The 23,336-nt window shown below is 48.1% G+C and overlaps 1 protein-coding gene across 3 annotated transcripts in view; it reads right to left on the bottom strand.

Moving 5' to 3' along the window:
• The window catches only part of FYN (FYN proto-oncogene, Src family tyrosine kinase), a 217,264-nt gene that overhangs the window by 3,265 nt on the left and 190,663 nt on the right, over positions 1-23,336 (bottom strand). For all 3 annotated transcript variants that reach the window (XM_018053056.1, XM_018053054.1, XM_018053055.1), the window contains one exon: positions 10,430-10,561. In XM_018053056.1, coding sequence (XP_017908545.1) covers positions 10,430-10,561 — 132 coding nt within the window. The remainder of the gene's footprint in view (positions 1-10,429; positions 10,562-23,336) is intronic.

Below are 23,336 nucleotides of genomic sequence, written 5' to 3'. Positions count from 1 at the left end.
CCTGCTGTGTTGAAGTAGGCCTTCAATTTAATTATTCTAACATAACTCTGCTCACATTTTGGCAGTGACCCTTATTTTAGTGAGAGAGGCTCGGTAGTTGAATCTGGGTCCCCTTCCTCCACACCATGCCTGACTTCACAGGGGCTCTCTTCAGTTGGATGACTGGTCAGCTCTGTAGTTAATTACCTTACATCCTCTTCCAACCACCGAAAAAGTCATTTTGATAAATCAGGTGGGGCAGGGGGGTCGGTTGGAAGCAAGGGGAGATGCTGAGGTTGCCACTGGAGGGTCCCGCAGTGCTCTGGACAAACGGACAAGGACCAGCATTTCCTCATCCACAACCCCCAATCCAACAAGCTCTGAAAAGCACAAGTTCTGGGAACTTCCCTGGCAGCAAACTGATCTGAACTCACCTTATTTGGCCATAAAACCTGACCTGGTGTGAGGCGCTCGACTGTTTCTCTTCATTTATACATACTGCTGAAGAATTAAGGATGTGTCCGAACACAGAGTGCAGCCCAAGACCCTCCTAAGGTGTTGTACAAATTATGGTCTAAGCACTATATGGACTTTCGAGAAAGAAAACCAAGTCTGACTGTGAAGCCTGTCCAGTTTTGGCTGTGATGCTCTGGCAGGAGTGGACAGCAGCCACTACATTCCAGGAGCTCAGAAAGGCTAGGAAGAGAGCATGAGGCCGTACCAGGACTGGCCTCCTCCAAAGTGTGTGCTTTGTATTTCAGTACAGTCCTTGGTTTCATAACATCTCAGAAGACACATGCCTGAACCTGCAGAAGTCCCCCTTGTCCCTGGCCCTGCCAGGAGTCTGTGAGAACTAGAGAGACAGGTGGGCGGTCTGAGCCTCAGAAGGTCTGACAGGCCCTGCTGGAGGTGGTTACACCCCCCGCCCAAACCCAAATGCCTCCTCCTAATGCTTCATTCTGGCACTGGGATCATCCAAAACCACACCTCAGAGCTTAGCTAATCATTCTCCTATTGCCCTGCAGCCCTTATGTCATTACAGGATTCATGTCATTAAAAAACAAACTACTCAAATGGAAAGATTTCATGTATTTTTTTTTTTTTAAGTCTTGATCCAGTCTCCACCAATGGAAAGTTTAATTGGCCACTTGGGTCAAGCCTGTTTTTCCAGTGCTCTGCCTGAGTCGGGGACACAGCTCGACCCTCAGCATGTAGCATCTAGGGAGGCAGCCTGCTCCCCAGGGCAGCTGAGACCCCGGACAGAGCTGGGCCTTGGCCCTTGTGGTATAGGGCACCAGCTGGCCTCGCCGGCAGCTCCTGGCCATGCCCCCCATCTCCTTTCTGCCCGCGTCTCTTCTTGCTTCTCCTCCCCCCCACTCATGCCACTCCCCAGGTTCTCCCAGCATGAAGAGCATACAAAACCAATTCGACGCACCAGGCTAACAAGAAACATACCAACATCAGTTTTGCCAGAAAAGTGGGACATAAGACAATGCACTTGGCTGACAATGACAGTCTGAATGGGACTGGCTCTTTTCCAAGCATCCATAGGCCAGAAGTGGACCCAGCTCCTTCACGACGGTCCCTGGCAGTGGGAAGTGCACAACCGAGAGATGCTCGCTCAGCAAGGCTTGGGTCACTTTTCACTTCACAAACAAGAGCCCAAGCAAGTGGGCTGTGTTCATGTTTTTTCAAAAAAGAGTATTCTCGGCTATAAGAACTTTGAAAAGTCATATTTAAGAATTGCTTTTTAGTAAAAATGGATTTTCCTCTTCATACTACTATTTCATGAGCTCTTTTTGAAAGTGAAAAGTGAAAGTGTTAGTCGCTTCAGTCATGTCCGACTCTTTGCGACCCCATGGACTGTAGCCTGCCAGGCTCCTCTGTCCATGGAATTCTCCAGGCAAGAATACTGGAGTGGGTAGCCAGTCCCTTCTCCAGGGGATCTTCCCGACCCAGGGATCGAACCCAGGTATCCTGGATTACAGGCAGATTCTTTACCATCTGAGCCACCAGGGAAGGTGGGGGCCAGGGACTGGGAAGGGAAAACACATAACACTGAGTTTAGGGAGGCCAGCGGAGTCCTGAGGGACACGGGGAAAGGGAAAAATCTTTGCATCTTACTTCCAATTGAGGAAGTGGTGGGAGGGTGGGTGGGGTGGGGGTGGGAGTGGGGAGGAGGCTGCCTGGGAATGTTCCACCTATTTTTTTCCTTCTTAGGGAGACACTGAAGAGGCAGAAACTTTAAAACATGGTTGTATGTTTTAGGAAAACTTTGTCACCAACAGTTCTTAGTGGAAGCTACAATAGAGAGTGTTTTTCAACAGGAGGGCACTCTACGCCAGCCTGTGGCATCTAACCATGTTATGGTAACAAAGCTCCCCAGGGCATGCTGCCTGGTTCCCAACCTCCACGTCAGAGAAGGGGCACAGGGCTTGGTGACCAGGGAGCAGACACACGGGCTGGTTTCACTCCAGCCTGTCCTCCTCTGCCCCCACCTCAGTGGTTCCTTCGCTTTCTGCTCTCCTTGGGGTCAGTCAGGACAATGGACCATTTCCACAGGTCACTCTCACAGGGCACCTAACCCAGTGGGACTCAGTTCACAGAACACCTGTGGAGTCTGCTGTGCTGGGGTTTACTTTCAGATACCTCTTCCCGCACCTTCCATGGGGGCCTCTTGTCACCCTGCACTTCAGGCTCTCAAACACGGTCACCGGTAGCCTCATTTCCAGTGGGTCTGCCCCAAACCCTGCAGCTGAGATTCTCTGGCCAAGTGGACTGAATTCACTTCCTGCCATTATGACCGTAGTACCCTTCCAAATCGTGCTGCTGGCTTCCTCTCGGTTCCTGAATTAAGGTCAAGTTTCCGGCTCTCACTTTCCAATCCTTACTACGTATGGCTGCCAACAGTGTCTGCTTTCATGTGTGCGGATTTTCCGTCCCTTCTCTCCTTTTGCTCCTCCCTCCTTTTATTTTACGCTTTCCTATGCCTCTTCCTTGAGCTAGATATTAACTCGGTGGTGTCTCCTTGCTTTTTTTTTTTTGATCTCCAGGGAAGATCCCCTGGAGAAGTAAAAGTCTACACTCCAGTATTCTGGCCTGGAGAATTCCATGGACTGCATGACTGAGCGACTTTCACAGTTAAGAAAACCATTTTCACTGTGGAGCCACTTTACTCTTTCAACTCTGTGTCTCAGCAGGTGATTGACTTCCCCTGCCTCAGTTTCTCTGTTTGTCAATGGAATATCTCCATATTCACTGTGCTTTCAGCTCTCTGAAGTGTCTTCTATGAAGGGAGGGTATTGCGCTTGAGAGCTCACCATTTCAGTTTCCTAATATGGATCTTCCAGGGGCTGTGGCTACACAAGTGGGGATTTTTGCTGTTTACCATCCAGGTTTGTTTCTGGATTGGACTAGGGGTTGCAAGAGCCTGGATTTTTGTGCCATGTGAATAATTAGGCCCTTTGACAATGGGAATGACGCTCAGGTTCTCAGATATGCAGCTTACTTCTGCAAACCGAGCTTTCTGTTGAAAGGAAATTAGACGCTATTGTGCATCAGGCTTTTTGTCAGAGGCTCCCCCTGGCTTCTCTACACAAACCCTGTAAAAAGCCCTTCTGTTTACTTGTCTGCTGAGCGGTGCTGGGAGTGCAGGGAGGGCGGAAGGAAGGAGGGTGCCGTTAATGGCGCTTGCTCAGCACGAGCGCGTGCTATCAGATGCCCGGTGCTCTAGTTATCTTACTGGGCTACAACTGAAGCTGAACTTCAAGTTCGGTTTTGGTTATGAGATCAAAGTACAGACTCTGGGCAGATAGATGTTGCTCAAAGAGGAGAGCTGAAAATAAAGGAGTGACCTTGAGGCAGCACAGCGATGACTCTTGTTTCTCTTTCTGCATCTTAACCAGATAAGCTTAGGACACCTGTTTTTATGAAGCCCACTCTATTAATAAACACAGAAATGACAGCTACTCAGGTGCCATAACACGCAAAAGTTAAAGTGGATAATACAGTATCATGAACAGCTCCTTTGTCCCAGTACCAGTGAAAAAGTGACAGAGAGGGTGAGGGTGCCCAGTGGGCAGGGCACGGAAATGCACAGGGGTACAGAAGAGCAGCAGCGGGGAGGACGGGGCAGCAGGGAGCCCCTCCCTGTCTGCTCTCTCCTCCACCAGCCACGTGGGCCAAGAGAAACCTTGTCGGGGGAGGTAACAAGACTCTTGGGCATTCCAGGCAGGACTCCTCTGGAGGGAACAACAGGAACCAAAAGAGAAAAGCCTGAGGACCGTGGATGGGAGCTCGGAAGGCAGGAGACTAAGCACCCTTGGCTGAGATTTGAAGTTTCATCCCAATTCCCTTTCTCCTGGATGGAGAGTCCTGACCTCTTCCTCCCCCAGGAGAAACCTGCCCCTGGTATCAGGCTGGGCCCAGTGGGGTAAGGGTGACAATGATGGGCTGCTGAACACAAAGGAATTTAGGCCTACAGCTCAGGCTCTGTCAGAAGGCATCTGAGTGGGGCAGAGGGACGATGAAGCTGAAGACTTGCAATTCTTTAAGGAAAGTGCTATACATTCACTAATTTATCTTCCTCTTCAAGTCATTATCAAATGACTAGATGCATTCACGAAAGTCAGGCAGCTGTCAGTTGTTAAAAGAGTTGAAAGCACTGCAAATGCATGAATAAATGTGATATGCTTAAGAGAATGTTCCTGCTTTGCCAGATCCTGCCAAATTCCCAAAGCAGGTGTTCAGTGGAGAGCCAGGGCCCAGAACAGCCAGGACATTCCGCCTAGAATGGTGCTGGGACATGGTGTTTGAACTGACCACAGGGTCAATTTCCCAGAACAACTTTGAGGACAGAGGCTACTCTGCGGCTGGGAAAAACACGCCTTATTCATGTTTGGAGATGACGAAATAGAGTTGAAAGGTTTTGCAGGCTATGGGCAAAGACTTATTTTAAAAGTCTCTTGGGCTAATAATTTTTTTCCCTCTACCCACCCATCCATCCATCCAACCCTCTATCCCTCCACCCATTCTTCTGTCCAATTGCTTAAGACTTACTGAGAGTCTACTAAAGGAGCCCCCTTCTCAGGGTTCAGAGCTACTGGGAAACAGAAACACACAGACAAGGGCTTCACCAGAGAGGAACCAAGTGGCATGGGAGTGAGCAGGAGGAGCGACCGAGCAAGAGGCATGGAGAAGGCGACACAAAGGAGGGGACTTTGGGGTTGGGGTTGGACGGATTCTGAGGCAGAGAGTGGAGCTGAGAAGACAGACGTGCACGTTTGAGAGAAGTCTCTTGGTGACGAGGGTCAGGAGCAGCACAAGAGAAATCGCGTCTGATGATGTCACCTGGTTGAAGCCCCTCAGTCAGTCCTCATCTTGCTGAGTGCAAATGCCCTATCCATGGCCTCAGAAGGCCCCGCTGATCTGTCTGGGGCCTCTGGGCCCGCCTGCTCCACCCACCTTGGTTCTTCAGAGCCTCTGTGCTCTGGATCCCTCTGAAGGGGGGCTCCGCCCCCAGTTAACCTGAGCCTTCTTCCTCAGATGTCACCTTCCTGGTGACGTCCTCCCCTGCCACCCTCTCTGCCCTTCCCCATTTTATTCTCCTCCCTACCCGTTACCACCAGCCAATGCGGAATGTATTTTGCTTATTTGTTCTTGTTGATTGTCCGTCTCCTCTGAGGCGTGAAAAGTTTGGGAGGACAGCTTTTGTTTATTGGTTCACTGCAACATTCCTGGGGACCTGAACAGCACCTGGCATAGAGCAGGTACTCAATAAATATATGTCGAATGATTGAAGGAAAGAGTTAAGAAGCACTACACCAGACGAAGGCTTCTGGAGTTTATCTGGAAGGCAAGGGGAAGCCATGGACTTTTTAACTAGCAGAGGTAGGGTAAGCGGATCTGTTTCTAGGATAACTCTGATGGTGACAATGATAGATGGTGGGGGTGGTGGGGGGGACAGGAAGCAGGAAGTTCCATGAAGGGGGTTCCTGCAGCAGGGGATGACAGCCTGCCGTGGGGCAGTGGCAGTGGAAACAAAGAAGAAAAGAAGGATTTGGAGGAGAAAAAAATAGGTTAAGATGCATTGCTCAGATTTTATGCATCAATCCTAGAAAACAGTTTTAAGTACTTTGAATTCTCATATGTAACAATTCATCGCCATAAAATCAAGTATAATCTTGATGCAAAGAATGGTTCTGAGCCTTGGCTTATAGTAAAGCAAGCTGTACAGCTAGGCTGAGGAGGCACTCAGGTCAGGTGATGGGAATCTGGAAAACAGAGTTATTCTTCACAGCATCTTTGTTACCCATCTTGGAAGCAACCTTCTTTGTCTGGTAGGGTGATGGGACTCCTCTCCACTACCTCCCTGTTAATCTCAGAATCACATTTCAGTATTTTTAATTTGGCTTCCAGGTTCTCACTCAATTTGAGAGTCTCCTTCTTTCCTTCCTTTCAAATCATCCATTTTGTAAAACTTGCTAACTGACCAACCAACCCAATGTTATATTTTTGCCTCCTTCCTTGAGCCCTTCATTCAGTTACACCTTCCAAATACTATTCCAAGTTCCTTCTCTGATTCTTTTTCTGGATCTCCTTTTACACTGGGCAAAACTGCCTGGAAAGCTTTCATAAAATCCATTTAGAAGTCACTTTCATCTCTCCCTTGACCCTCATCCTTACCACCAGCCAAAGTACCTTTCCTGTGCGTAAAGACGACAGAAGGCCATTCTCAGGTATGAAAGAAAAATGTATCATTGCCTACTGCTCTTGAAACAAGAATTACTTCAAAATACACTCTAGCCAACTGAGAAATAACTGCTGAGAGGTTAGGATGGGAATCACAGTGGACAGGTCTGGGGGTCTGTCCTGGGTGCTACTCCCAGCCACAAGGACTCTGGTCAGTGGAGACGCAACCCCTCGGCACACACTGCCAACCTGGCTGCTCCAAGAGACAGTGAGGGGACTTCCCTGGTGGTCCAGTGGCCAAGACTCTGAGCTCCCAATGCAGAGGACCTGGGGTTCGATTCCTGGTCAGGGAACTAGATCCCACATGCCACAACTAAGACCCAGTTCAGTCAAATAAATAAATACTTAATAAATAAAATATTAAAAAAAAAAAGAGAGACAGTGAGAATGAGGACAGGAAGGGCCTTCCTTCTCCGGTGCCACTGGACGAGGCTGAAAGAAACCGTCTGTTCCTTAGGAATTGTTCTCCTTCGTTAAGGTAATCATCCTGTAATTGGAATCCTTCTGTAAAAGCCTCTCCCTCAAGAAGAGTGTACTGTGAGATTCAAGGCACAATTCAATATGATTACAGTTACACTGAGAACAAAAACAAGCAGCACCCATGGCGAACAATAGGTTTGGGAACAACTTTCTGGGGCTCCTGTCACTCCCCGCTGACACAGCTCCAGGGCCTGGCTACAGACAGGCCAGGCCTTCCTGTGGCCGCACCAGGCCCTCTTCACGGGGTCTGGTCAGGCAGCCTCACAGCCTCCTCCACAGGCTCATATCCTAGGGGCCTCCACCCAGGCCTTGGCGCCTTCCCACACGTCCACCCTTGTCTGGGATCACTGTTCCTTAATGTGGAGGGGAAAGCCTATGTACCTTCTCCGTAAAGCTTCCCAGACACGGCCCCTTTGCTCGGCCACCCTCTCAGAATCCGGACAGCTATCAAAGTCCCCAGCACATCAGAGTTGCTCCGAGTGTATAACTAGGCATGATAAAGTGGACTGGATTCTCTTGTCAAACTCCTTGGCCATTCTCACAGGATTCTGAGTGAAAAGTCCTCCGGACCTGCAGTGTGCAGACACCTGAATCTGGGGCCCTTGCCCCATTATCAGGATTAAGACTGGGGGCCCACAGTGAGTGAGTTCAAGTATCGCATCCCCCAAAGATGATTTCCTCTAATTATACAGAAATAATAAAAAAGGGCTGCTTTCTATTTCATCCATCTGACTGTAAGCTCTATGAGTGCAGGGACTGAATTTATTTCTCCGCTCACTGTTCTATGCCCCAGGAACTAAAACAGCGTCCTCCTTCAGGCCTGTTCTCATCAATGTTTGCTGAGTATGAATGTCTTATTCATAGTACTTGCTTCCCAGGTAGTGCAAAACCACGCCAGGCACAATCACACTGACCGATGCTAAGCTGAATGAATGAAAATCCTGCCTCAGTTGTAAAAGGAGACTGCTTTCTTTATGTCTAAACCAAACTGGACAAAAGACTCTCCTTCAGAAATGCACACCTGCCTTCCTCATCCCAGGCCCCCGCCCCCGCCCCTTTGTCTCGGCTCCTGTGTGTGACCCCGAGAAACAAAAAGCGGCTTTGTCTTCCTGGAAGTAAAGGTTTCACAGAAATGCAAGACATTAACCTTCCCCCACCCCCGCCCCCCGCCCCAACAACACATCGGGTGGCTAAACCTGGGGGGCTCAGGAAGAAATTCATTCAAAATTCAGACAATGAAAAAAGAGGCGCCTTCACATCTTCAAAATCCCGAGCACTGAAAAAATCTTCCCCCTTGAGAAGCGATTCAGAAATGCCTGTGCTGGGTTCCAGGCCCCTCCAGGGCAGCCCTTTCTTCTGGTTGGCTACTCCCAGAGCGGCTGCCCACTTGAGCACACAGAGAGCAGCAGCCGCTGCGGCAGCATCAATAAAACTGACTTCCGCCCACATCTCTAACCACCCAGTGCTGGCGTTTCAGAGATAGAGAATTTGTCAAATTTTGCCTCTGTGCCAACCCGGTTCTGTTAGAGGAGTCTTGAGGCTTACGACCAACCCAGAAAGAGATCTTCTTTACTTCTCTGCATTCTCCGAAGATGACCAGAAACAATCATAAAAAAGGAACAAAGGGATTACAAATTAATCTGCCCTCACCAGCTCCTCTGACTGCAAAGATATTACAAACCCAGGATTTGCAAGAGCTCTCAATTCCTCAGTAATCTCCGCTATCATTTCTATCACTGTGTTTATTATTATTATTATTTTTTAATTTTTAAAAGGTCCTTTCTTAGGCAGGGCATGATGGGGAGCTATGTTCTTTCTTCACTCAACAATAACAGAAAAAATATGTCCTTAACATTTCAGAAAGTAGATCGTCCCTGTGCTATAACCATTAAAGCGTGGAGGTGAAAGGGCACAAGTGTCCTTTACATCAGTATCTGTCGAAATTAATGAATTTAAGCCTGAATCACCTAAACCCGTGGTTTCTTTGGAGAGCATGACTCTGATAATCCAGAAAAATTCCAGGGTTTAAGAATCTCCAATTTCTTTACACTATACTTGCTTTGGGGCTTCCCCGGTGGCTCAGATGGCAAAGAATCTGCCTACAATGCAGGGGACCTGGATTCAATTCCTGGGTTGGGAAGATCCCCTGGAGAAGGAAATGGCAACCCACTCCTGGAGAATTCCATGGACGGTAGAGTCCAGAGGGTCGCAAAGAGTTGGACAGGACTGAATGACTAACACTTTCACTTTCAGGAGGTGCCAGTGGGACGGAACCTGCTTGCCAGTGCAGGAGAGATAACAGACAGGGGTTTGATCCTTGGGTCAGGAAGAGCCCCTGGAGGAGTGCACAGCAAACCCACTCCAGTAGTCTTGCCTGGAGAATCCCATGGACAGAGGAGCCTGGCAGGTTACACTCCATGGGGTCGCAAAAAGTTGGACCCGACTGAAGCAATTTAGCACGTATGCATACTTGCTTTTGCAGAGCATATTTCAATCATTCAGAAATGTGCAGTGAAGGTGTTCCCTGGTGGCCTAGTGGTTAGGATTCCAGGCTCTTACTTCGGGCGGTGTGGGTATCAGGTTCAATCCCTAGTCCAGGAACTGAGATCCTCCTATAAGCTATGCAGAGCAGTCAACCCTCTCTCCCCCTAAAACAACCCCCCAACCCCCAAGAAACCCAAGACACGTGTAGTGAATGGCTTCTGCATGGCATTTCCTAGTGCCTCTGCTCTCTCTAGCTACCTGGAGCAGGGGCTGCAGAGAGGGCAGGTACTGGCATCTTCTCGCCAGGTTCACGCCACGGGTCAGTGCTATGGCGTAACCAAAAAGCAGTGGGGGCTTTTCTCCTTCTCCTTCCTAGAAGGGTCTACAAAGTCCATCTGTATGGTTCTGCCGGTGACATTTCTATCTTGGGAGCCAGGGACACACACTCCTCCTGAGAGGGGAGAGGAGAGAACCCATGGGCTGAGGTGGACTGGAGCGTTCACCAGCTGCTAACTGCATTAATCCTGGCACACAATTCATGATGGTTGCTTGTCTATACACCATGGGGGCTCCCCCTTCTGCTTTTCCCTGGCTAAATACCTGTCCATGTTCTTCAAATTCCCATGCTTGGCAGAAAGCTGAAAATGGGTCTGAGAAGGCAACCAGGAAGAGGACTCCCCAAATAGCGCTGGGAGAACATCCACTCAGGCCCATTTCTGCTGTGTCTGGCTCTTACCTGGGTACGGAACTCTTCCTTTGGTGACCAGCTCTGTGAGTAAGATTCCAAAAGACCACACGTCAGACTTGATTGTGAACCTTCCGTACAGGGCTGCTTCGGGGGCCGTCCACTTAATGGGGAACTTGGCGCCTGCAGGAAGAACACCTGGTTACTCCTCAGGCAGAGATCATGGCTCTGGGTGCGGGGCTGGGGAAAGAACAGCAGGTGGAAATGTGTTCATGGGATCAGGTTCAGAGAGGAGGCCACGGAGGAGGGAAATTGGACCCGGGCTAGGACTGAGCAGCTATGGCGTCTGTTCCTGCCTCTGCAACCCTAAGCAAGTCCCATCTGGGCTTCAGAGCCCCTTCACGTCCTGGCTTTTGAACTTGATTCTACAAACTGATTGAATGTCATGGGTTTGGTCTGGAGGTAGGGCTAACTTATGATTTAGGAAACTTTTATATTTTTTTCTTTCACTTTCAAATAATGTTGTAAATCATGTTACCCTCAAGAATCCTTCAGTATAAAAGACCACAGTCTCCTCTTACTGAGGTACATAAAAACCAGATCAAACCACCACGCATCTCCCAAGGGTGGAGACAACTTGCCGTAGCCCATGCATTACGTGGGACTTCCCCAGTGGCGCTAGTGGTAAAGAACCCAACCAATGCAGGAGATGCAAGAGGCGCAGCTTCCATCCCTGGCTCGGGAAGATCCCCTGGAGGAGGAAATGGCAACCCATTCCAGTATTCTTGTCTGGAGAATCCCAAGGACAGAGGAACCTGGCGGGCTATAGTCTGGCGGGCTATAGTCCATGGGGCCACAAAGAGTGTAAGGCGACTGAGCAACTGAAAACACAACGCATGTATTATGTGGAGATGGGCTGTATTTCCCCAGGGCCTCCACACCCACAGCAGAGAAATGATTTTGCCTCAAGCTACTTCCCCACTACAGGGCTTCCCAGGTGGCTCAGTGGTAAAGAATTTGCTTGCAATGCAGGAGATGCAGGTTCAATCCCTGGGTTGGGAAGACCCCCCTGGGGAGAGAAGGAAATGGCAGCCCACTCCAGTATTCTTGCCTGGGAAAATCCACTGGACAGAGGAGCCTGGAGGGGCTACAGTCCATGGGTCGCAAAAGAATCACACACGACTTAGCCAAACAGCAACTTTCCCACTACACTCTCCTTTTTCCTTCCACCCTTTCCCCTAATAGTAGCCACCTTTAATTCTGGGGAATGCTTTTCTTCTGCACTGTACCATCCCTTGCTTACCTCCCTGTCTTTCTCCTATGAGCCAGATAGGGTACTATCTAAAATTTTTACAGAGTGGTTTTATCTCAATGACTATCTTACGTGTCTGATTTCTCAAGACCAAGAAGCGAATTTTGTGCCAAATCTTTTCTTGCCAAAAGTCTCCTGTTAAAAGAATCCTTTCTCCAATCAAAAAGGAAGGGTGGGGTCCACCCTGCTCCTTACAAAGCTAGATGTGTATACGGGGAATTAAAATTGATTCAGCAGCCTGTGCTCTCACACATTAGGCTCAGCAATTATAATAAAGCAGTTTCAGATATTTCATTGAACAGACTAAAAGGGAAACACAAGGAATTTTTATTACTGATGTAAACACAATTATATATTTAAAGCATGTTAATTTTACTTAGGAATGCTTAAAAAAATCACACAAAGGTTGACAAAATCAGAAATTTTCATAGTATCTTCTAGGAAAAGCCATTATGTGTAAAACTGGCAAATGATTAAAATCTTTGAATTAGCATGGTTTTAATAACCAGAGGTATGATAAATTACAGCAATTAGATTTTTTGTTTTAAATACAGTACATGATAACATCTTCAGCAAATCTACCCTGGCATTTTCGGGCAATATAATTTTCCTCTCCATCTCTTCTATGCCTGTGTGAAATGAAATTAAGAAAAAAAATCCTACTATTTCATTCTGTGGCATCTCACATTAACACTGGAGCAGAGAAATGATTCTCTAGTTTTTCTTCCCTTTTATGCATCGAGTTATTTTTAATTAGCTATGTTTCTCAAGCATAATTACTTGTATCTTTGCTTAAGTGCTGCATGATTCCACACAAGGTCTGGTATTCTCTGAACAGTCATTCTGTTTTTAAAGTTTCTTTCAAAGCATTCTTCTCACACTTCCTATCCTCCAGCATTCTGTTCACGCAGCTTTGGACTCCGAGCCTCTGGGATTAATGTGATAGATTCTCTTCAGTGTCGAGAGCTGACTTTGCCCTGGACCAAACCTCAGCTGGAGTTCTCTTATTTCAGAGAATTAAAGGTATATTAAATTCATTCCTATTTAAACCAGCTCTTGAGCCAAATGGCTTGGAAATCTATGTCCGTCTCTGAAGCAAATAGAACATTTTTCTCCACTGTGCAGACACAAATCCTGTAAATAAAATGACGAGCAAAAGCAGCCTTTCTTTGCTTCTTGGAATCATTCCATGTTGCTCAAGATGTGAGTGTTGCTGAAAGTAAACTAGTTAAAATTGGGATAGAGTCATTTTGGATTTTCTGAGAGATTTCATAATTTCAGATTTTTTTAAAAAGCAAATGTCAGTATATCAGCCAGTTGCGGTAATCTGCTTTATTGTTTTCTCATTATATCATCTACAACAAGAATTATATAAACCTTCAGAAGAGAAGCTGAAACAAAGCCTGTAATGGATCTCTGATAAGAAACCTTTTGTAGGTATGTGCTCTGACTTACTAGTAAGAGCTTACTTACATACATTTATTTTTCATACTCTTTCTAAGATAAGCAACGTATTTACATATAATATGTGTTGGAGGGGAAAAAATGAAGAATGCCTTTGTCTTTGTTTTGGTCTCAAAATAGCAGCTGCTCTTGACTTCTCTAAAGATAACTCTCAGTTTCAAGGAAGACAGAAGGTTAAATTAAAGCAGAGATAAACTGTTAGTGATCAAGTGAGGTTTCAGTGGAAAAGAATGCATCAACGCTCGCTCTTCTACTCATCGTGTTACTTCAATTTCTCCTCATTTTGGGCTCTTGGCTCCTCAGCGTACAGACATGGCTCCACAGCAGGGAGAGTTCATGCCGGGCTTGGGCAGGGGTCTTTGAAAATGGCCCTGAGGTTGCACACTGCAAACCCCATCTATGAGAATGGGGTCCCTAAGGTTGCCGTGGATACAACCCTGCTGGGGTTGGATGGGGTTGCTCCTCGGGTAAAGTTAGGAAAGCTCCGAAGCCTGGAAGGAAGGACCTCCTGGGTCTAAACACTACCTTTTCCTTCAAAATAGAGTTCTGCCCTCTCAGATTTTTTTCATAGGTATCATGGCAGGCATAAAGCCAAGACCAAAATTCTAATTGGATGGATTTGTAGGAAAAAGGGGACAACGTCAGGAGACCTATGCCACAACGAGTGTGGTGCTGCCATGTAACTAGCTGATTCACTCTTCCTGGAATTCCCCTTTGGGACCAGGATTAGACACCAAGATAATGTCCTCTCCTCTGCACCTCGCTGGAGGAAATCAAGGTATGACGATCTGTGTCAGTAATACCACGGGCTATGGGGGGCCCAGAAACTCTCAGTGTACTTGTTCAATGTTTGTGCTGTGTGCCTAGTTGCTCAGTTGTGTCCAACTCTTCGAGACCCCATGGACTGTAGCCTACCAGGCTGGCAAGAATAGTGGACTGGGTAGCCATTCCCTCCTCCAGGGGATCTTCCCAGTGCAGGGATCGAACCTGAGTCTCCTGCCGTGGCAGGTGGGTTTTTACCACTAGTGCCACCTGGAGAGCCCAGCATGGCGTCTACTTAGAGCAGGAGCTTCACCGATCTTCACAGAGTCATCTCTGGCCTCTGCTGCCTTATCACCATCCACACTGAGTTGACTTCACACCGGTGAAGGTGTCTGTCCCTCTTCATCTCCACTACCTGCACTCCAGTCCCCACTGGCTCCCCGCCACTGGCCTCCCCCCACAATTCCTTCCAGTTGCCTCCCCCCACAATCTGGCCCCTCCTCCCCACTGCCCAGCCTCCTGAGACCCTGGGCCTCCCTCCTCTGCTCCCCCAGGTCCCCTCTGGCTGTCCTTCCTGCTGCAGGGCCCTGGGTCAGGCTGCTTTCTTAGCTGCAAGTCCCACCCCACTCCCGCCCATGGCTAACTCCCACCCCTCCTTTGCTCTTGGCCTGAGTGTTTCTGGCTGGGGCGCCCTGGCCTGAGCACAAAGACTGGGGTAGGTTCCCTAGCTCTGTGCTGCCAGGGTGTCTGGTTCATTGAGGCTCTTACTACTCAAGTGCAGTGAACATGTGAGTTGTCAGAAAGTGCATTTCTCTCCATGGACAGAGACTGTCCTTGGGGGCTGGTACATGTCTCTGTGGACGGCCACCACGTGTGCAGTACTGAGCCCAGCGCCAGCTCTACAGAAGGCACTGGTTAAGGAGGTGCTTAATGAATGAGTGACTGGACACTGATCAACCTGTTCAGCTTTCCCTTCCTGGTGGAACAACCGTGGCTCCTTAAAGGGCTTACAATCAGTTCCCCCTTCTCCTCGCCTTGTCCTCAGTGACCAGTGTCACTGTCTGCCACCATCTGGATGCCCTTTGAAGGGTTTAACAACTGTCGACTACAGAAGAAAAGCATCTGTCACATGCTAAGGAAACAAAAACACCTGGAAAACCCAGCTTTTTAGTCCCAAATGAAGTGTGTTCAGAAACTTCTGGGTCAGAGTAAAGCTGTCTGAGATGGCAGGAATCCTGGATTTGGCTCTCTGATGGGCCTAGGGCTACAGCTGGGAGGTTAGACCCACAGAGAGGCAAGGCAGCCAGAGGCCTTGGAGCAATCACAGCAAAAGAAAGTAAAAAATCAGTTTTTCAATAGACTGGAATGGAAGCAGGTGACTGGATAGCAATCATTCAACCTCACTAGTCTTCAGAATATGGTTAATAACCATCCATGCTTTAAGTAAGAGAAAGGAGAGAGCTGTGGATTTATTCAGTTATCAAAGTTTATCTGCAAGACAACCAAAGACCCCACCCTTGCTGGCCTAGTTTTGTTCTCTCTCTTCTGGAGTCTCCCACGTACCTGGCATGGTCTGTAGTGCTGGGGAGACCATAGTGAATGCAATCTCCTACTCTCAGGGGGCTTGCGGGTTAGCTTGGGAAGGACATAAAATAAACTAGTGACCTTTATATGTCAGACAGAGACAAGGGCCATAAAGAAGAATAAGATGGGCCATAAGGACAGACGCCGTGGGGTGCTGCAGGCTACACTAAGGACTCTGGATTCCATCTAGTGTGGTGGGGACCCACTGGGGGCCGTGAGCAGGCCCCCATCCCCTGCTCGTCTTTAAAACACGTAAGTCACACATCATTACCTAGAGAACGATCTAAGATGAGCCAGAACGTGAAAAGCGCTTTGACTTTTCAAAACTCTTGAAAAGCATCATGACATTTCAAGGCCCATGGCTGGCCGTTAGCAATCAGCAATCAGGCTGGTGACGTGTCTCTGTCACTTCTGCCATCACGTTTGCTCACCCTGTGGCTCTAGTCACATTTGTGCTGTTTTAGGCAATGGCACCCCACTCCAGTACTCTTGCCTGGAAAATCCCATGGATGGAGGAGCCTGGTAGGCTGCATTCCATGGGGTCGCGAAGAGTCAGACACGACTGAGTGACTTCACTTTCACTTTTCACTTTCATGCATTGGAGAAGGAAATGGCAACCCACTCCAGTATTCTTGCCTGGAGAATCCCAGGGACGGGGGAGTCTGGTGGCTGCCGTCTATGGGGTCGCACAGAGTCGGACACGACTGAAGCAACTTAGCAGCAGCAATATACTTTTCACCTCTGAGTAATACGAATCATCTCAGGAACAAAGGAGTAGAACTTGGCATACTCCAACACTTGGTAAAGCTCAAACATTCCTATGAGAAACGAGCAATCTTTTCTGAGTTTATTCTTCCCTGATGCTCTTCCTTTCTTTCTAGGCATTTCTCTTGTCTCTGCTGTAGGTTCCTCCTCAGTTTCCCTCTCTCTAAGTGCCTCACAGGTCTCAGGGCTATAGACCCTTCTCTCTGCTCATTCCCTGGGGAAACACGCCTCTCTCAGGATTAACCCTGCCCAGCATTTCTGTGTGAACAGTGGGGGGAAACACTGGGGAAAATTTGTCTCTCATCTGAAGCCTTGGTTCCCGATTTGCAAATGTTTAAGGGACAGAGCCTCTAGGATGTCCCAACCTTATCTCAAATGTGTCAACTATGAATCTAAATTTATTTTTCATTAAATCATTTTACTATGAATAAGACAGTTTGTTATAAAAGAAGTTCTTGTAGGTAGAAAATTTTCCTAGATGGCTGACAAAGTTGATTCGTACTTTAATATTCTAGGAAGCAAACAGAGGCTCTTTTTTTCTAGTATCCCTTTTCTGGGAATCAGACTCCCCTCTGCCAGGCTTCAAGGTGAAAAAACTTGAAAGCTGGCTGGGACTTCTTCTCCTTAAACCCACTATCTAACCCATCACTAAGCCTCTTGCTTCCCTCTCTGACAAGCCTCTCAAACTTTCCCTTTCCTGTTTAGGTTCTCTGCCAAAACTCAATTTAGGCCCTCATCCCTCTGTTTAGACCTGGAGCCATGGTGCCCAGCCTTCAGCTCATTGTTTTTCCAATTAACAGTTTTAAGCCTCAGCTTCATAATATCCACACCAGCCTCCCCCAGAACCACACAGTGGGCTTCCTACCGCATTAAGTCAAAATCTCCCACCCAGTTGTCTAGGACCCACACATCTATTCAACTTTGGTTCTTTCTGCCCCAAACCCATAGTTAAATCTAGTCTAGTTTGCTTTCCTGTAATCTGTACCCTGCACTTGGCATGATCATGAACTTGCCTCTTCTATATTAACATATTCTAAACGTTGTCTCTCCTTCTACCTGCTTAGCTAAAGCTTGCTCAGCTCAAGCCCCACCTGCTTCATCAAGTCACCTGTGACTACTCCAGTCTTCACGGAGCTCACCCATGCTCCTGGAGCCAGTGTGATAAACAAGTTTAATAAAGCTTGACGTTAGACGCTCCCATGACAGCTAAGCATATATTGAGTGCTTGGTAAGTGGCAAGCATCATGCTAAGTGCTTTACCCATATGAGGCAGATACCGATTACAGTCCTGTTCTACAGACAAGAAAACTGAGCAGAGGTAAAACGGTACGCCAGAGGACGCACATAAATGGTGGGACTGGGATTTGAACCAAGGGAGTCTGGCTCTAGAGCCCAAACAGTCAACCCCCACTGCTACATCCTGTTCCCAGTGTGTCTCTCTCCCAGTTATTCTGCCTCTCCTTAAACAGAATGGAGATCATTTGAGGCTAGAGCCCTTGTTTTATGCTGCTCTTCCTTCACAGTACCTTGCCTAAGGCTGGTTAAACAGCAACTGCTCAATAAATGCTTTAATTGGTTAAAGGGTCAACCTAGCAATTTCTCCAACACTCTGATGGCCACAGAGATTCTCTTCCTTTATTTAATCAAACCAAACAAAAAACAGTGACACAATACAGCTGCAGAACGAATAATTATTTTCACCCTTGGAGTTACAAGAATAAGAGCCTCCTCACTGCACTCCAGGACAGTCTGACCGAAGGCTCTTGGTTTTTAAGTGAAAACAGCATGACCAGCTAAATTTCATTAGGTCAGGAGGGCTCATCCCAACCTCCCAGGCCCCGATCAGTGAATGAAGGTCCTTTTGGGCTAGGCAATCTGCTTTCTTCCATTTTAAAAAGAAACAGTTCTTACTTGATTCAGTTACAGTACTTTATGCATCTTGGTGCATTGAGGCCCTCGGTGGCAGCATTTCGGAGGCTCAGCTGAAGGCCGCAGGGACTTTCGCTTTCCAGTGTGCCCCCTGCACTAAGGGTGTGAAAGTCGGCCAGAAAACAGGGAGCAAATATCTTTTGTGACAATGCAAAGAGGCCCAACTGTGGCCTGGGCTGGAGTGGTCATTTCTGGAAGGCCATTTCTGGTCATTTCTTGAGACCATTTCTGGTCTCAAGGCAGTCATTAGGGAAAGGGGCCCCAGAGTTAGGCAGACCTGGGTGTGCACACTGGTTTTGCTGGGTGACTATTTAAAAGCCTGCTAAGTATCAGTCTCCTTGTCTGTGAACTGGGATTTCACAAGGCTGTGATGCTGCTGCTGCTGCTGTGATGAGAATCACAAATAATGCAAAGAGCTCAGCACAGCATCTGGCACCTCACAATATTTAAATAAATGCTAGCTAGTATCTTCCTTGGATCTTAATGCAAAGGTACTGAGTTGCATCAGGCCAGCCAAAGCTCTCCAAATTTCCTGAGCGGGAAAGAGGATGAAAAAAAGCCCATACTCTCAGCAATCACTGAGAACTCACTCAGCCTCCAGGAGTCCCCAGCACAGGCGGAGGCACTCCTGGGAAACCAAGCAGGAGCCACCTCCTGCTCCAGGACATTCCAGGCAGCTGGGGACAGAGCTCACTGAGAAACCCAACAGAGCTAATTGTGGCTCTGGCTTCAGGCAGAAGAGGGCTCAGGAGCAAGGGAAAGAGGACACACATAGGGCAGCCACATGGGATGCTGCGATGGGACCCTCTATTCTTCCTGGAGCTCCAGGCTGGGACCAGGACAGGCCTGGGTGGGCCCCAGCTCATATTACCAGCTCTTACTGGAGACCTGGACTCTCAAGCCTTTTTTTTGCTAATGGTGACCAGGCCAATTCCATCCCCTCTGGCTGAAAACTTGGGCCTAAGTGGAGAAGGCAAAGCCAGTGGCGAATAAAAGCAGCCAAACCCTCCCTCCAGAGAACACGAATGGTGCCCTAAAAGCATCTGTAAGGAAGAAAGTCATTTGTATCAACAACAGACACAGATGGAACCAAAGATCCATCCAGAACCCTCTTTAGTTATAAAGCAGCAAACTCTGCAAGCTATTATATCCAATATTAAATAATGTGAAGTACTTCAACTTTAAAGTTACCCCGGAGAATAAAAGAAAGCATGATCTATGCCAATAACAGGAAGCTGATTACATGGTTGGTGGGGCATGGGGCGGGGCAGGGGGTGCTGGTAACAAGGTGGGACCTGGACAGGATATCCTGTGAAAGAGGTAAAATCAAAGCTGATCTAACCTGGAACTTTGTGGTTATTCAAACAAAATGATGATGTCAAACCCAATAAAACATGCCCAAGCAAAATTTAGAATTTTCACACCAGGCCATAGGAATGACTTCAAAATTTCCCAAACGTGCCTGGAGTAATACAGCTGTTATTCCTGGTGACACATTCTGTTGTAATCTCTACTTTAGGTTCATAAGGTTTTTAGCACCATGTGTAAAAAAACATAAAGGAAAAGTAAATGGTACAATGGGCTGAGATGCTATTCTATTTGAAATGCATAACGGTCAGTGGGGCGTTAGAGAAGGAAGGAGGTGGGGAGAAGGGAGGAGTGCCATCCTCCCCAGGTTGTGGGTGGAGGAAGACCAAGTTTGGGGGAGGAAGACAAGAACTCAGGACCAGAGGCAGGGCCTGAACATGCTGTAAACATGATGGCTGCTTAGCCAGGCACTGAACCAAAGTCTGGTGCGGCTGAATCCAGGAAGGAATAGTCACGCTGAAAGGCATGAACAAAGTTCCAAGGGGAGACCCAGGCCAAGGACCACACAAGGAGTAGAACATCCATCAGCATGTATTAAAAGCCTAATCAGGACAATCAGAGGACACGGGGAGCAAGCCCAGCACCTGGGAGGATGGTGGATGAGGCTGGAGGCAAGGAACCGGTCCTGGTGTCTTGCAGCTGGGGAGGGATGGGAAGGCAAGTGAACTGTGGAAGGGCGGGAGTGCCTTACATGGAGGAGAACAGAAAGGAGGCAGTGACATTTCTTCTACAAACCTATGGGGGAGCCAGAAGGGGAAGGAAGGACGCTTGCCTTCTCCCATCACCTTCCTCCCAAGGTTGACCAATGACAACTCAGGAGAACTCTCACTGGCAACACAAAAGCAAAGAATGAAGTTAACCAGCATCTCCAGAAATCATGCTGTCTGGTTCCCGTGCTCTCAGGGAGGAGCTCTAAGATTCATCAGCAAGACTTTGTCTGGGACTTCCCTGCTGGTCCAGGGGTTAAGACTCTGTGCTTCCCCTGCAGGGGGCACAGGTTCAATCCCTGGTTGGGGAACTAAGATCCTGCACGCCACCAGCACGGCCAAAAAACAAACAAAGAAAAGACTTGCCTGAAGTGCTGAATGTGTGTGCATGTATGTGTGTGTGCGTATGTATGTGCGTGTGTGTGTGGGGGGGGAGAGGTGGTTGGGACTTCTGGAAGTGATTATTTTGGGTGGAACTGAAGAAAGGAGGGCCCCTGCTTGCTGTTCTAGAACACCAGAATGCTGACTAACTCCAAGGATACTTTCAGCGTTCCAAGAACTACAAGGAAGGCAAAGGAAGAACTAAATCTCTGAGGCACACTCTGGGTACGATGGAGACTGTATCTGCAGCCTTTTCTCTAGAACAAAAGGCAAGAGAGCTGCATGTAGTGCTCTGGAAGCAACTGTATGCTGCCGTTCAGGGTGGTGAGAATTCAGACTGAAGTCAAAACACACGTCTGGAATTGAGCTCAACACAGACGTCATCTGGTCACCCCTAGCAGGGGCAGTGGGCCTGGGTCAGTCCGACATCATGTCACAAAGCCTGCTAGGTGGCAAGGGACGCGGGTTGGAGATACTGCTCAGAAACAGCTGGTGGTCATACCAAGGGTCTGGCTGGGAGTCAGGAAGAAACGGAAGGAAGAGAGGATGTGTAGCAGATGATAACCACTTTGGGGTGCTTTCCCATACCACTCCCCCAGCCCCCGCCCGTGCCTCTGGGGAGACCAGCCCCGTGCTGCTGTGTACCCTCCTCCAAAACACTGGACAGCTTTCACATGCACTGGCTGCCCCTGATTATCAGGATGATGCAAACGCAGGAGATCTTCTGTCAGCAAAGCAAGACAAGGGAGCCAAGTGACATTCTTGATGTTTGATGGCAGTCTGTAGTGCCTATTTACACACTTTAAAATCACAGAGGGTGACCATCTGCTTCCTTCTTGATGATTACTAAGGAACGTGGGTGCACAAACCAAGGACTTGCTCTGACCATTCAGAAACAACTGCCAAATTGCTCTGCTCAAGACAGCACAAAGGAGGGGGAGAGAGAGAGAGAGAGAGACCGACCCATATGGAATACAAAACGTGACCGCCCAGTGCAGAGAAGAGGAAAGATATTCAGACAAGCTGAGCTCGCGGTGACCGGGGCTTACAGCAGGCCCATCAGTCCCCTCCCTTCTGCCCCCCAGGTGCAGAGTCAGGGAGCAGCCAGGCTATGGGGATGGAAGGAATGAATCCGTGTCCTCCCAGCAAACAGTTTTAATTTTAAAAGAGACAGTGGAGGAGGCAGGGGTGAGTTTTCCTTTCCTTTTAGTCTTTGGCATGCCCCGCGTCCCTTTTCAGAGGAAAACACGATCTGCCTCACCCATCAGCCTCTCTCGGGCAGCCTGACCACTCCCCGCAGCGCAGAACCTGACCCCGGAGCTCCGAGGTGGGTGCGCAGATAAACAAAGCGCCCCTCTCGGAAAAGCCGGTGGAAGCCCGGCCGCCGGGGGCGGAATACAAATGAAGGCTCTCTCTGCCTGTGACGGAAGTGCACCAAACTCGGAATCTGGGAGGCTTGATTGGAACCAGGCTGGGCTCCGGCACGCAGCTCTCTCAGCAACAGCAGGAAGGAGGGCTGGGAGGGCCGGGCCGAGGGCAGCGAGTTCTGCAGGGAGAGCCTTGGGCTCTCAGCAGGAACCCCCGCCCCCCACCCCCGGGACCAGCAACCCTGACCGAGCCCAGCGGCACGGTCAGTTCAAACAAATAAGCTTCCTGCTCCGTGCTTAAAACAATAGCTGAGCTGGAAAGGGTTTGCTTTTTGTCAAAGGATGATTTGCTTCTCTAGCACGGGAAGAATTAGATTAAATTCAATAATTAAAAGGGTTTCGTCCCCCTCCTCCTCCCCTGACATTTGCTGTTCAGGTCACAGCACACTGTGTGGGAATGGCAATGCCGTTGTTGACAGAGAACAAGAAACGCATGTGCCGCCGGGAGCAGGGAGGGCATCTCGCGGCGAGATCAGCCTTGATCTGCCTCCGGATTACAGGGGCCTCAGAAGAGGCTGATTAATAATTCTGCAGGAGCCCTTGAGCTGGAAAGCTGGCGTTCTGAGTCTGATAATCCCCAGTCGTGGCAGTACAAAGGAAGGACAGGAATTGAATTCACAGTTCTGAATGGTGAAATACAAAATCTGAAAGAAGCAGGGATCTGCTTCTTCCTGACTGTGTTTGTCAACCTAGCTGCCTGCTTGTTTGTGTTAAATGGCTACTGTGCTTTTTGAATCCAAAATCTGATTATATTTAATTAGTACAGGCATCTGGGATTTCTAATACACAAAGAGTTATTAAAGTAACAAATCTTTCTAAAATATGTTCTCCATGAAAGAATGTGTTAATTTATGCAGCAACAATTTTTTAACATGAAATAATTAACATGAAAACTGCAACAATTATGAATTCTTTGCAGTCTAATTTATATGGGAATTTTCCTCCAGATAATAATCTATTCAGCCTAAACCCTCATTTGAATAGACGTATTTTTATTCTATTTAATACATAAACCTAAACCTACAGTAGGTTTTATACAAAGTCCTAAATGCCCCTGTTCCCATACATTCCAAAGGTCTAAAGATTAAACAGGGCTTTGACATTTGCTTTCTCAGCAATGATCCTGTCATTAACTTAGACCTTGAAAAACCCCAGAAAACCTGCAAACCCCAAATAAACCTAAAACACAGAGCAACTCTAAGTTCCCATCTTTGTGATGATTCAAATCAGGAGAAGAAAGGGTTAAATAGGCAGGTCCT

This window comes from Capra hircus, chromosome 9 (assembly GCF_001704415.2).
Source record: "Capra hircus breed San Clemente chromosome 9, ASM170441v1, whole genome shotgun sequence".
Classification (NCBI taxonomy): Eukaryota; Metazoa; Chordata; class Mammalia; order Artiodactyla; family Bovidae; genus Capra; species Capra hircus.
This window is presented reverse-complemented; position numbering and strand designations above follow the sequence as displayed.